Raw genomic sequence first — 15402 nt, 5'->3', positions numbered from 1 at the left:
GTTCAAGTTTACCCCAAAATTCACTTTGCAGTGTTTAATGCTTGCATCTAAGTTCATGCACCTCTACAGAAAACCACAGCTGTTGTTAAATCAGAGCTTGCAAGACTAAACCCTTTCCATTTGGAAATAAAACTCGCTGCGAGGAGCAGGGCTGTGCCATTCGGAAACTACTTCAAGCAATATTTCTGCAACTCCAGCCATAAAGGTGCAACTTTGAGGACAGGGCACATAAAATTCTGACAAAGCTCTTACTGGGAATAAATAACAGCAGAAACACCCTAAAAACACCACCAGCCCACACGCTGCGTGATAAATATCCCCTATTAAGAAGCTCAAGCATTTTGCAAGCACGCTGGATAACTGGCAGTGATCACACTATAATCCATTTTAATTCACATCGAAAGGTGGTTTTTCTCCCTGCCTTTCTGCAGCCAAGTAGTTGCAAGCAAAGCTACAGCTCTCTGAAACAATAAGACATATTTCAGGCAAAACACCTGAATTCAGATTATTATATTGCCTTTTATTAAATCTGATCTTTAAGCAAGCATGCTTTCACTGAAACACAACGATTTTCACCCAAACCCATGTAGAACAGCAAGCGCTTCCTTACCTGGCTGCTGGTGGGACATCAACCATCACATTGATCCAGGAGGGAAGGAGAAGACCTCCCAAGGATGGGCACCTTCCACCAGCCAAGGCCACCAAGGGCTGGTCTCTGCTCCTAAAGACACAAAACACTCCCAGCTGGTGGGATATTGTAATTTTTCACTAACCAACACCCTCAGGCTTTGCAGGTGGCCTTTGTTTGGGGCAAACTCAGCTCAGCTGGTGGGCAAGGGGAAGGGTCTGAACGCAAGTGGTGGCTCTCAGGAGCTCAGGAGTGCTGGAAAACCATAAAACAAGAGCACAAAGCACAGGGAAAACAAAGATATTTGGTGTAGGATGGTGCCTTGGGTGTTCCTCTGGTTAAAAGTCGCAGCCCTGCCAGTAAAATGATGACAATAAGTGCTAATACGGTGGCATCTGTGTAAGATCCAAGACAGGGATAAAAAGGCATGAAAAATGGTAGAAAATAGGTGTTTTTTGCTGGAAATCAGAACAGCTCTGTAATGTCATTAGAGCCGGTTGCATCATGATTTGTGGCAGGCAAAGCGAGTTCAGCGCTGCCCTGACACCACTCCGGGCGCTTTATTTGCTTTGAGATGAAAGCGGTGGCATAAAGCAAAGTTGTATCAGACAGGGGATTTCTCAAAGTACCAAGAATGATTTTCCTTCCCACCAGGATACTCTGTTTTTTGATGTTAGAAGGAGCATTTGCAGCAAGGAATTGTGACAACTCAAGATTCATCTGACATCCCCCCCTGGATTTTATTTTTTCATTATTATAGGTCTTAGTTGTCTAACTCCAGTATGTTTTTTCCTAGCAAGGCACCCAAATCCTTCTGTAGATTTAGCCCTCAACATCCTAATTAAAGAAGGAGCTGCTTTTTATGGCCTTTTGTCAGCTTGGAATAATTTTTCTTAGTTATTGAAAACAGCTGCTCTTCCGATCAGTACACGGAGCATTTATTTTCTCTTCTAGCAGTGTCCAACTGCTTCATTGCAGCACAGACAGGGGACACTCGGCTTTACAAAATCAACCTGTGCTAAGTAGATTTAGAAGTGAAATGGAAGAAATATTTTGGCATTTTTTAGCAGGGGTGCACACTGAGAAAAAGCACATCCACAATCGATCAATTCACTGTTGTTCCGACAAGACACGAAATATGAGGAAAGTAAATATAAAAACAAGGGCTTTTTTTAAATACTTCAAAGCTGTGGTTAATGCTCTGAAACCCTTTCAGCAGGGAGGTCTCATACGGCCTTTAAAAGACAAATAATTCTACCAAAGCACCAGCTCCATCAGTTAAAAGGGGAGGTGTGTTGAAAATGTCAACTAATTTGGGGCAATTTTTGAGCCCAGCTGTGGACTAATTTGATTAAAGGTACTTGGTTAACAAACAACACATGGTTTGGGCAAGATAACGAAGCAGGGGAAAAAAATGATGTAGAGAAGCAGTATTTTCCAAGCATTGTTGTTAATTCCATTTTATATTAGATAAAGATAACTCCCTCTCTGCAAAGATCCATCTTGAGCTAGACCACCCCTCGTTGTGCTTAACACACTTGCCTTTGCAAGATAGTTGTTTGATGTATTTTAATTCAAATCAAATTCTTTAAAAAGCCTTATAAATAACATCAATGCTTTAAGTTAAACTAAAAGTACCCCTGGCAAGGCTAGAGATACTAAGAAACCCTTCCATATCCATCACAGGGGTTAAAAATCAGCAGGATTGTGTCCCGTGCATCCCATGTCCTTCCCTGGATCTGTGAGTCCGGAGCTGAACTGTCTCCAGCTGCTCCTGTTCACCTGCTCCCCAAGCACCTTTGCGGGATTTAAGCAGCTCAAAGCCTCCTAACCCAGCTGCCCCTTCCATGGGTGTATTTTATACAGAGATTTTTGGAAGGAAACAACCGCTCTTGTATTTCATACGGCGTCGCCAGCTCTTCTCCCCAGGGGACCAGGCCATTAATTCCTGGAGAGGATTAGATCCGAGCAGATTCATGAGAGACCCTGAATTTTTGCCTTGCTTTCTCAACAGCATTTGTAGACGTTATTCATACAAAAAGCGTAAGAAACTTCAGCAGGAGAAGAGAAAATTGCCAGTCAGACGTCCATGTAGCATCATCTGCTCCAGGGGCCGGATGGGAAGCAGCACGAAGGCACAACAAAAGAATTGGGGGCGTTGTGACAGCAGGAATGCAAGATCATTATTATAATATAACTCCTTGGTTTTCCTCAACATTTAACAGCTGCCAGAGAATTCATAAATGGAAATCTGCATTCTTTGTATACTTAGTAGTCTGGATTTGAACTACGTAGGAACTAACTCAGATTAAGCATCAAATTAAGTACCATTTTTTGACAAAGCCGGTACGTCTCCCATTTGAATTGCTGATATTGAAAGAGGGCTGTGAAGCTGATGAGTTGAAGGACCCTTTACATTTACCAGACAGATAGGATCAGCCTCTTAAAAATTGCCTTGTTTTTATCTTCGAATTTAATAGCAGTTCTCTGGTGTTAATTTTCTCACTGTATAAAAAAGTATCAGGAACTCTTCATCTCGGTGCCATGTAGAAAGAAGACAGTAGGGACAGGGACAAGATTTATGAAGGTATTTAAATATGATATGGAAAGCGCGACAGCAATTTAAGCAAGGAAACCGAGAGTAATGGGAATAGTAGCCTAATTCACTCCATCTGCATTGGGCTCAGACACAGAATTCATCAAATCACAGAGAAAACATCCAGGGTTTACAACTGCCTGAGAAGACAAGTAAATCCCAGCACCACCAAAGGCTAATTATAAGACTTGAGTTTTATTTCTGAAAAAAAAGGAGTAATCAGAACAATTTTGCGTGCCATGGTTCATATACTAAAGGTGGTGTGAAGTTACTACGATGAGAAAAGGTACATTAATAAGGACATACATCAAATCTCGCATCCAGAGATTATTTAACATTGTGGTTTTATTTTACAAGATTCAGTTCCAGTTTGGTAAACTGGATTTTCCAAAGTGTGCCCACACGTTCCCTGGGCCATCACTGGGAACTCGGACAAATGCCAAAGCCGATCCTGCCTCCCCCTCCTCCTCCTCGCAGCATCAGCTGAATCATCAGCAGCTCAGAGACGGGGGGTTCCGAGCACCCTAATGGGGCGGATTACGCATCTCTCAGTTATTTTTGGAAGTTTCAGATATATTTTTGCCTAAGGACAAAGATCATGAGGTTTTTTGCATGGATCAAATAGCTCTAATACTCTTTTAGACAAACCTTGCTATAACTCATGACCAAGTCTAAAGTACTGGATAATACTCATTCAGTGATAAAATAAATATTTTACGTGATCTCAAGAAACCTGCTCCTCATGTTCACATCTGATTAAGCTCTATAAATCAAACTCTGCGATCTTTACCAAAACCAATGGTTCTCAGTAGCGATTTCCAGCGGAGTTTTGAACTTGCAAAGATTGCAGGAGCTGGCCTGATTAAAACTGCTGTCAAACAATGACTTTTGCTACATAATTTGAAGAGGCTAATTGCAAACCTGAAGTCTGTTATGAGAAACACCGTTCACGTGCCGGTGCTGCTGCATTTTGGACAATTGTTTCCATCAGTCATCACCCACCTGCACAAAGGACACGCCGCTCCTTGGGGCTGCTAGTTAAGACTAATTTATATTTTGCAAATATAAATATTTTTGTTAAAAGATCATGAAATATCGCAACTAAATGTGTTAAAGTGATGATCATTTCTCCTCTTGCAGGCGGAGGGAAAGGCACATTTCTCAGTAATGCCTTTACCCTTTAAATCTATAGCAGGATCTCAAAAACATCTGGATATAGAAGAAACCCCGTGAAGATGCTGTCGTCCTCAGCGCTGACGTAGACCCCGTTCCAGTCCCGCGCAACCTCCAGCCACACCTGGTCACCTGCGCTCAGCTTGAGGACGGTCAGGAAAGACGCCTGGTCGATCTCCTGGCCGTAGAGCGTCTCCCGGGCTTTGGCCACCTTCCTGCTCCGGGCAACCAGGCTGACGCGGGCCGGCCGCCCTCGGACAGTGAGGTGGTAGGAGAAGACGTATGCCCCGGGCACGCTGCAGTTGAATTTGCCGGTGGAAGGGTTGTAATCTGCTTGGTCGTTGTACAAGATCTTGTCAAATCGAATGGGGACGTTGGGCGGAGGGAAGGGCTTGGACAAGCCGGCGCTGAAGGCTGATCGTAGGAGCTTTGCCGTGTCCCCCCGGGCACCTTTCGCCCCACGGGAGCCTTTCTTTCCCGGGGCCCCTCGGCCCCCCTTGCTGCCGGCAACTCCCTTGGGCCCAGAAGGGCCCATCGCACCGGCGGGTCCCAGGTCCCCTTTTTCACCCTTATTTCCTCGCTCACCCTTCTCTCCCTGTTTTCCATCCGCCCCCTGAACCCCCTCAGCCCCCATCTCCCCTTTGCTGCCTTTCTCTCCCTTTGTCCCCGCTTCTCCTCTCTCCCCCTTTGCACCTCTCCCCCCCGGCTCCCCACAATACCCCTTGTCCCCTGTGTCACCCTTTTCCCCCTTGTCACCCTGTTCTCCGGCCACTCCGGGACCTCCGACATCCCCCCTATCTCCCTTGTCTCCTTTGGTGCCATTCAGACAAGTGTCCCCTTTGGAGCCCTTTTGTCCCTTCAGTCCAGGGAAGCCGTAGTTGCCCTTATTGCCTTTTGCTCCAGCTTCACCTAAGGAAAGGGCAAAGTAGGGGAAAAAATAAAGATTAAAAACATTATTAGTATTGGATTGTTTGGAGATGGAGTGTCATCACTAACAGCAAAGGGAACGGTCAGTGCAATATTCCTGCATTTCGCAGCCCATGTTTCGTACCTTGCAGCCCAGGTTTGCCTGGATACCCGGGGTTTCCACTCAATCCTCGCTCGCCTTGCTCTCCTTTGCCTCCTAGGACATTTCACCATTAATATATTGTTGGTGATGTTGTGTGCAGCACAGCAATCATTACACAGAAGACAACTGGAACCATTTTGCGTGTGTCCCTCACTTCATTAACAAAACAGACGTGAGCAATGTGTGTTTCCAAGAAATGCCTTCAGAAACCTCAGCTGAATCACACAGCACCAAACATCATCACGCAGACAACTGCACCTCACCCAAATACTGGATTTCTGACTCTAATCAGCACCTCGTTAGGAGGCAGTTGCTGCTGTTTAATGGCGAGATGGAGAAGCTCACAGCGCTGCATTTGTCACTCATGATATTCCATGAGGACAAAAGCATCTGGTTTTGAAATGAGCAGTTACTCTGCTTTACCTCTTTCTCCTTTGGAACCTTTAGGACCTTGAGGACCCGGGGCTCCCGGCAGACCTTGCAAACCAGCGTCTCCCTTCTCCCCCTTGGGACCTGTAATGTAATCACATCAACAAAATTACCTTAGTAAATCAAAGATTGAAGTCTATAAAGAAAATTCAAAAGAATACCTAAGCAACAAGGCACTGAGGGATTCCAGGTAAGGGAAACTCTTTTTCCATCACCCTGGGAAGAACCATCTAATTTGATTTGGCATCATACAACAAATGTGAAGAATGAGACAGGTGGGTTTTGCATTTCACTCTTTGCTTTTTAAAAGACTTTTTTAAAAGACTTTTTAAAAGACTTTTTAAAACTAACTTTCAGCTGCCTCAGTGCCACAGGAGCTCAAACATTCATAAAACATCAGAAGTAACCTGTCTTTAAGACCTGAGTACATCTAAGGAGCTCCCATAGCTGCATAACTGCCCCTCTCCTTAAAAAGAATTAAGTCTGCAAATATAAAAGTAGAACCTGGCAGACAGCTCCATGCTGCATAAAGGATGGGTTGAAAGGCAAGCAAGCTCACTTCAATCTTTCTGTTATTATTATTTTTTCATCCACTTGGGAATCTAGAGAATCTTGGTGCCCATCTGGGAGCAGACTATGGCAGCTCCAATCATCACAACACAACCTACTTGACACAAGGACTATTCCATCAACACTCAAGGGACGTGTGAGTGCAAACTCCCTCTGCAGCCACTATAATTTCCATTAGCCAGTCCCTCCCGAGCTATGGGAAGTGAAAATCCCTCAAGTACACCGTATTAAAAGAAAATTATTTCATGATTTTACCACCTTTCCTCAGATTAATCATTTTTTATCTCAAATATTAGTGCTATTAAAGTGGACATTTGCAGACTAATGCACAATTCATTATAGCAATATTAAACTTAGGCACTCTACAGACACGTATTTTAGCAGTAGAAAAAAGAGACAAAGTATGTCTCATAAAATATTTAGGTGCTCTATACAGAGCTCCCCCTTGTGAGAGCAAGGGGAAAAAAAATCCAAAATAAAAGACTTGTACCATAAACCTTCAGCAAATATACAAAACTGTTGGCAGGTAGTTTTGAGGGTCATAAACACATGGTTGAAGTGAATGTGAAAGTAAATCTGTGACTCCCAAGGCACCAGACCCCGGGACAAAGAATCAAAGAGCGTGGCCACGTGGGGCACCCACCAGCAGTGCTGTGGTATGGGGACACCTCTGCCTGTGCTCCCACTGTGGTCCCCAAAGTGAGCGCCATGGGGACATAGCTTCTTCTGGGGACTTTCCCACTCATATTGGTGTTCTATATCTTCTGAGATGTTGCTAGCGTGCAATTCTTTTGTTCTGGCTTTACATGAGGTATAATCATGTTCAGCATTTGCTGCGCAAATCCTGGCAACTCATTTCTTGAAGGAACAAGAGCGGCAAGATAGGTATCACCCTACCTGGTGGTCCCTGCTCCCCCGGCCGCCCCCGCGGCCCCGCAGTGGGTGGGCAGCAGTCACAGCAGTTGAAGAAGAAATCAGTCGTGTCGAGCGTGTAGTTCTCAATGGGGAAGAGTGTGGTGGCCCCTCGGGCCGCGAGGCTCGGGGTGGAGAACTCGGCTCTGGCTGGTGCTGCTGGTAACGGGCTTTTCCCCGCGAGGGGAGCAGGAGGGGTGTGAGAGGCACCGTCACCCACCAGCTGCACAGGCTTCGTCTTCGTGTACTTGACATCTGGGGTCACCTTCACTCCCGCGTGCACGGCGGCGACAACCAGCAGCACAAACGCCAAGAGGGGCCCTGGTGAGCTCCACATGTTGACAGCTGTAGGAAAAGACAAATATCGTAATAAATCACTGTGCAGCACTCTTTGCATTTGCACATTCCCGAAAAAGCCCGCTTACTCTGCATCCACCGTCTCTTTTCTTGTGCTTTTATTTGCAACCCTTTCACTATGCTTCCTTTTTCATTATTATTCCCGATAATCACCTGGTTTCGTATGAGAAACATCCAGCCCTGCTCATCACGGCTCACACATAGCCCAGGCGCGAGCCAGAGTCACAGAATCACAGACTGGTTGGGGTTGAAGGGACCTCTGGAGATCATCCAGTCCAACCCACCCGCTAACGCAGGGTCACCAGAGCAGATCACACAGGGTCACGTCCAGGTGGGTTTGAATGTCTCCAGAGAAGGAGACTCCACAACCTCTCTGAGCAGCCTGGGCCAGGCTCTGGCACCCCAAAGTGAAGAAGTTTCTCCTCATATTCAGATGGAACCTCCTGTGCTTCAGTTTGTGCGCGTTGCCGCTCATCTTGTCACTGGGCACCACTGAAAAGAGTCTGGTCCATCCTCTTGACACCCACCCTGAGATTTTGATCAGCATTGAGCAGATCTCTCTCGGCTTCTCTTCTCCAGGCTGAACAGCCCCAGCTCTCCCAGTCTCTCCTCATCAGAAAGACCTGCAGGAGTGTCAGGCACATGTGGGCTCCTACTTGCCAGACTACGTTACAAAGCCTCACTTTTTATGGGAAAAGTAAAGCAACATTAGCCCAAACTCCTACCTACTCACTCCTATTCACCATCACCCCCCAGAGCACTTGTCATTCTCCTGCTCCTGTTGGCTGTGGCTGGATGTGCTCCCACAGGTATCAATAGATGTTATGGAGACAGACTGTGAGTTATACGATCAGTGGGACACAACGTCTCTCTTCCACATGTATGATTAGGAATAATTCCATAATGATTTCAGAGTCCAATAAAACTGCACATTATAAAAAGCTTTGCTCTAGAGGTATAAATAGAGACAAAATGAAACATCAACTATTCCAAAATTTGTAAGTTTTTCCTTTGTTACTGACTCATTTTCTGGACTCTGTTAGAGTAAACTTTCAGGTCCATTCTTCTTATTTTTAAAGAGTTGATTTAGCTGAACCACAAAGGAAGAACGAAATAAGAAGCACATTTTCTTTCCTATAGGACAGATGATGCCTCTCAGATGACTTGTCATATAAAGCATCTTTGTTTCTTTTTTAAACCGGTGTACTGACCTGTAAATACAAACGGAACAGACTCCCTTTCTTGCTCAACCTGTAATCGAACCATCCTGAGCAGCAAAGGCACTTCATTACATGAAAAAGTCACCAGGAGAAACACTGACTGTCCTTGCCAACCAGAGGAAAAGGAGATCTGACTCAAAGTCAGGTATTTGAGGGCTGGATTATAATGTTTTTGTCTTTAATAATTCCATTTTAGAAGAAAGAGTCATGATTTTTTCCATTTTCTCACCAAAACAATATCATTTAACGGCAAATTGATTATCTATACAATATCCCCAGTGATCACTGTTGCCCGTTGCTGCCATTCAACCCGCTCTTTAACCCATCCGCTCCAGTAAAGGATAAATATACTCATGCAGGAAGGTTTTGCCACTGCTGGAGACGACTAAATAAACACATAATTTCCACATGCTGAAAGCCAGAAGGAGAAATTATTGGTTTAGAGACTTGGTAACTTTATGGGGAAATGGCAAATCAGTTTTCAAATCAAAAGCGTTTCTGTGTTTTACTGTCACAAACCACTTCTGCAGCAACCTCTAAAACCAGATAGTCACCAGTTCCATAGGCAGATTGATGGATTGCCATCAAACACCGGAAAAACATCATTAATTAAAAAAATTATAGCTTACCAGTCTGTTTAGAAAATAAATTGCTCAGAGGAAGGGATTTTTCATTATCATGTGCAAAAATTATTCTTAAATATATAAACACATTTTAATAAAAATGAAATACTGGGCTGATTCTACCACTGATTCTAAAATCATCCATTGGAATTCCCCCACTAGAAAAGATTATGATGCACAGTGGACACAAAACATGAAGAATTAAACTTCGCCTCACTGACGTCTCATTCAGTACATCTATATTTAGTTTGATCTAAATATCCACTAGTTGTTAGCATGTATCCCACAATAACATTGCAATAATACAGTTTTTCTCTGGTTTGGTCCCTAAAACTAGAGTATTTAGATATTCCAGTTCATAACAGATATTCAACCCCAATCTCCCAGCTTTAAATATCAGAGAGATGATTGCACTTAATTATTTCAAGTCCTTATGCAGGGGAGGAAATACACTAGTCCTCATACATGCATTATAGACAGTGGCTTTTCTTGAGACAAATTATATCACTGATATGTCTTAAATTCTATGATTTCATTGGAAATATCCCGCCTGAAGACTAAACCACCAGTGTGTGCTCTCTCCTACCTTACAAACTGTCCCCTCCTCAATGGCACTTGGAGAAAGACAATCTTATTTTCGGAAAGAATTGGTTTTATTGGTGTAACGGCTGCTCCCGTGGCCAATGAGAACCTGCACGGTGCGGGGAGAAGGGTAGATTGGCAAAGTCCCCCAAAAGGAGCAGGTGACATGGACATTTGAGGAAATTCAAACCCTTTCCTGCGCTGGGACACTGTTCTTCATATGGGACTTTTTTGGCTCTTCCCCCAACACCAGTTTTTGGGACTTTGGGAAACTCGTCTTTCAACTCACAGCTTGTGTTTTGTGCCATCAGATTCAGCGGGATTTTGTCCATTTGCTTCCGCAGGGTCCGGGTTTCTCTGTCGGTATTTAATGTGCAGAGTTTGGCATCACACTCCCCTCCTCACCATGGGAGGTGAGAAATGGTAAAAGCAAAATGACAGAAATAGCTGTGTGGGCTCATGAGCACATGTGTGCATGAGGCTGGATTCCCAAAATGAGAATTTAGCCTCAAATCTGGCCTGCCCTGGGCAAATGCAGAGATGGAGCAAGCAAACGCCTTCTGCTCCCTCCACCTCCAGAGGTTTCGTCCCCATGGGATAAAATCTCTCATGACAACATTGTTCTTATTGGAACTAATAACCTCTTCGGGTTTCATGGGCTAATTGATTTTCCTCGCTCTTTCCCAGCAATCACACCCTGTGTTTCCTTCCCATTAAAATAGGGCAGATTTATACTTAGATTTCCCAGCCCGGTTCAGAGTTCAGTACCAAACTCAGGAATGTGAGGCTGCCTTCATCGCCTTGTCTGGCTGAAATACAAGCAAGGAAACCGTCTCGTTCCATCACCCTGAATTTCTTACCTCCCAGCACGCTCCAAGCTCAGCTGACGGACAAGAAAAGCTGCTTGTTTCAGGCAGAATGGAGAAAACCATCAATTCTCCTTCAATGGAGAGAATTGTAATCCTCCGTGATTTATTTGCAACCACCTTTTCCTGCACAATAGTCTCCAGCTTTCGGCAACAACTTGATTAAGAAAAGTCTATTACTAAGCATATCGGGCTAGATTGATTCACTTTTCAGGCTGTTTCAGAGAAATCAATGAGTTTTGCAGCGTGACGCTCAGTCCTCGTGTGGGACACGGTGGAACATGCACCAGCTCTCGCTGATGCTCGTTCATGCTGCTGAAAACAGAGCTGGACCCTCAATTCAAACAGTTCTTTTTCAAAAATCAATCACCCTTTTCAACACCACAATTGGACTCAATGTTTTAAACCGAAGTTCAAAATACTTGTGTCTTCAGCAGTTATATTTCTGACAAGAAATGAAGATAAAAGGCAACCAAATCAATTATAATGAAACCCTTAATTTGGTCTTAACTCAGGACTTTTCGTTAGCAACAGAAGTACTCAACAGGGGAAAATTAACCATTTTAACGAAGATTACTGCATTTTACAGTGTTCCCTCCATATTCACCAAAGCTACACTCTTATAGACTTCAATTTAATGCCATATTTGCTACACACTAAAGCTAAAGCAAGGAAAACAGCTTTAATCTTGTGTTAGCGTATTTTTCTGAATAGCTTGACTGGTAGCAGTCTGAAATAGTATTATTAGATTATGTGACAACTGCAGGGTTTTGAATTATAGAGTGCTTATTGAGTTACTGAAGCAGTTGGGGAAACTCATGGGTTGAGAGTGTAAATGAAGACTTAGCGCTAGATTAATCATCCTGTTTATTCGGGGGATCTGGATCCACATTTTCCTGATACAAATGATTCATGTGGGCCATTAGAATTACGGCCATTCTGAAACACAGAGGGACACGGCAAACAGTTAAATATATTTAGTATTCAATTAATGGAGTATTTCTTAAACGAGATTCAAAAAGCACCTCCCAGAGGGTTCTACTTCCAAATGTTGGCAATGAAAATGGGAAATTCAGACCTGCAGGCACAAAGTAGGCTGGTCAACTAAATGTTTGGAAATACAATAAAGGAGGAAATGGTGAAAACCAAAGCAGCACAGAAAATAAGCCAGGCTTGTAATAATAGGTAATTTAAAATCTTAACGCTCAAATATCAAGAAGGCAAACTGGAAAAGAGAATATTCACATACACTAGAAAGTGGGTAAAACTGGAATTAAATTACATTTGAGCTGGATTAAAAGTTTTCAAATGAAATGAACATTTTTGTGCGAAACAAAACGATTAATACTTGTCACAAGGTTTCCCACAACAATTTAGCATTTTGGTTTCCTTTTTTCACCACGACAAAACAACAGAGCTAAACAGAAAGCAGATCGAATGGAAAATTTTCTATGTTGTTAATTAGGAGAGGGAATAATATCTATCTGGTTTACCCACCAAAGAGAAAATATAATGGTAAATTCCCTTTATTGAGAACATGTCAGAATAGACAGAACACAGGTCTGTAGGAGAACCCTCACTGGGCATCAAATAACATGTTCACCTCAATAATGTCCAGTTTTTTTCTACTGGGAGCTAAGCTTTAAGTGGTGTAAAAACACCATAATAAAGCAAGCAAAATGTAAAAGATTAAAATCCTTTTTTCACCTGGAGATGCCGCTATTCAGATGCCACGGAGAACAGGAAAAACCAAAAATCTTTGGAATTTCTCTCTACAGTTGTTCTGTTTTCAGCTTGAAATTGGGGGGGTTTCATTTGTGATTAGAACTTTAAAGCATTTAGTGTAAATATTAAACAAGGCGTTTATGTCGGAAAAAGGAGCTACTACTCATGCTTGACTTGAAAAAAATGCTACCATAGGGATTTTTATTGGATGCAAAGGAACAAAATAATGTCCCTGTAAAATCAGTGTAATTGCATTTAGTGCTATTAAGATTCAGATATGAAGGGGAAAATAAGAGCAGGAAAATCCTGCATCAGTCTGTGTCAGTATATCCCCCAAACCCTGTGCCATATGTTGTTTAAAATAGGGTAGCAGTGCAGTTACACCTAAATAGAGATTTATTGCACTTTAAAGTATAATGGCTAGAAGGATCCAAAAGCTACCATTTCCCATCAATAAGCATTTAGGGATTTATTTAAGGGCTATGAGAACTTCATGATACCTATTACATTCTATCAAGTCAATCACTCGACGAGTCCCTAAATACATATTTAAAATACCAGTAACACGTACTTACTTCTGCGAGAGACCGAATTCCAGCACACGAGTTGTTGTAGCTCATCAGGCTGAACTCCCACGCAGATGCTGATTTTTCCAAGCCCTTTTAGGAGCGGAAAATGACCCTGCAAATAAATGCAGGTCTCCGTGCATCACAGCACTCCAGGGCACCGAGCCCCTTTGTCAGGACCTCCAAGTGCCTCTGGTCTCCACTAAGAACCACGTCCATTGTGCTCGTCTGGAAACTCTAGATGGTCAAAGGTAAAAACGTGATAAAATTACCTGGCTCCCCTTTTTCACCCTGGTGTCCCTTTGTGTGCGGGGCTCGGGGATGTCACACAAACCCTGCGGATCTGGTGAACTGCTGGTTTTCTTCAGTGTGGTTAAGAAACAAAATAGTCCTCAATAGCTGTGCCTGTGCTCATAGCAAGAGGTGGGACTGGTACCCTTCTTGTCTCTGGTCCATCACTCAGCACAGACAATATTTGCTGGAGGGTGCGCTGAGATGCTGGTTGTCCCTCCGGGGTGAGGGGTGTCAGCCCCACAGTGTGACTGAGGGCGTCAAAGCAGCCCAGGAACCCCCGAGGGCCACCCTCTGGGACCACCTTGGTGGCACGTGTCCCCAGCAATGGACAGCAGGTTTTCAGGTCCCCATTCTGCTCCTGGTATTGATGGAAACCGGCTGAACACACCAGAAGCAAGAGCTTTCCCAGCAAAATGATTACGGATAAAAGTAGAGAAGCGATACATAGTTATAGAATCACAGAATAGTTTGGGTTGGGCCTGGGATGTCTCCAGGGATGGTTCATCCACCACCTCTCTGGCCAACCTGGGCCAGGCTCTCACCACCCTCAGGGCCAGCAATTCTTTCCTCATGTCCGGCCTGAATCTACCTCCTTTAGTTTAAAACCATAATGCAGTGCAAGTACTTCACCTGAAGAATATCTACCAATGCAGAAACTTATCTCCTATCCACAAATATGAAGATTCTTGTATTCACAGGCTTAGGTGCTAAAATAAATAGGAAAACCTGCATATATTGCACAGCCCTTAAAAAAGCACAGAAAGGTCTCTACCGTCACTATTTGCAGGACACATAGAGCAACAGTTGCTTTATTGCAGCTTCCTGGAAATTATATTTTCTGGCTGAAATCTCCTTTTTCATGTTTAATATAGGAAAGCCATAAGGTAGTACCTGCTACCTCTGAGGTAATGTGCTGCTTTCCTTTGTGATGTACATCCCAGTATTTAATTATTCTGAGATCAAAATAATCCCAAGAGAAGTCCATCATGCCAATAGCATGTCACAAACCAGCAGGTTTATGTATACATTTATAATTGATTATATATAAATAGATACCTCATTCAAAATATTTCCTTCTCTCAGACTAAATATTTGCCTGTGAAATAATCTGCTAGAAATCACAGGGACCTCTATAAATAGTTGTAAGCTGTAATTTACCTTTTAAAAATACTCACACTGTGGACTAGAAAGTTGCGTTTTGGACAATATGATGGCAAGGAGATGAATTGTCAGAGTGACTTTATATGAACATCCAACTTTAACTGAATTTTCTGAACAATTTAAAGAGTTAAGGGCCCTTTCTGGCTTCTGGTGGGCGCAATTCAGAAGTTAAATTGCATTTATGGAGCCAAAATAAGGAGGAGAAAGGAAAGGTGAGTTGGCAATATCTCACCTGGAGAAAGATGCGCTGGAGGAGACAACAGGCTGCTTGGGCCACCCTGAGCACAGAGGTTAAAACATCTGAGCTCTTGTCGAGGGTTTAGATTGCGGGGTGACAATAAAACCCTGGCAGATGTATTGTTAACCCCCTCTCCCCTCCACTTCCCCCCTTTTGCCCTTCCCTCTGCCCCCTTCCCACTCAGCATAGGCAATCGGGAGGGACAGAAGGACAGAGAGAAGAGAGTTGGAAAAGTTAACAATGTTTTACTAATGCTACTAATAAGAATAGAGAAAATAATACAAAATATACAAAACCAATCTTGAAAGTCTCAGCAACTGCAGAGCCAGCACCCAAAGTCCTGGATTAGACTCTGCAGCCAACTGGAGCTGGATTCAGTCTCTCACTGGCCTC

At 43.5% G+C, this 15402-nt stretch overlaps 1 protein-coding gene across 1 annotated transcript; it reads right to left on the bottom strand.

The window, feature by feature from the left end:
* Nucleotides 1-4410: 4410 nt before the first annotated feature.
* On the bottom strand, nucleotides 4411-7714 carry OTOL1 (otolin 1; the record flags this gene model as incomplete). Its single annotated transcript, XM_080349685.1, has 4 exons — nucleotides 4411-5306; nucleotides 5449-5520; nucleotides 5890-5979; nucleotides 7363-7714. 4 exons carry the CDS (start codon nucleotides 7712-7714, stop codon nucleotides 4411-4413), a joined length of 1410 nt encoding a protein of 469 aa, XP_080205811.1.
* Nucleotides 7715-15402: the final 7688 nt, after the last annotated feature.

Source organism: Nesoenas mayeri (assembly GCF_963082525.1).
Source record: "Nesoenas mayeri genome assembly, chromosome: 9".
NCBI classification, from domain to species: domain Eukaryota; kingdom Metazoa; phylum Chordata; class Aves; order Columbiformes; family Columbidae; genus Nesoenas; species Nesoenas mayeri.
The sequence above is the reverse complement of the archived record's forward strand: the minus strand, read 5'-3'. Positions and strand labels throughout refer to the sequence as shown.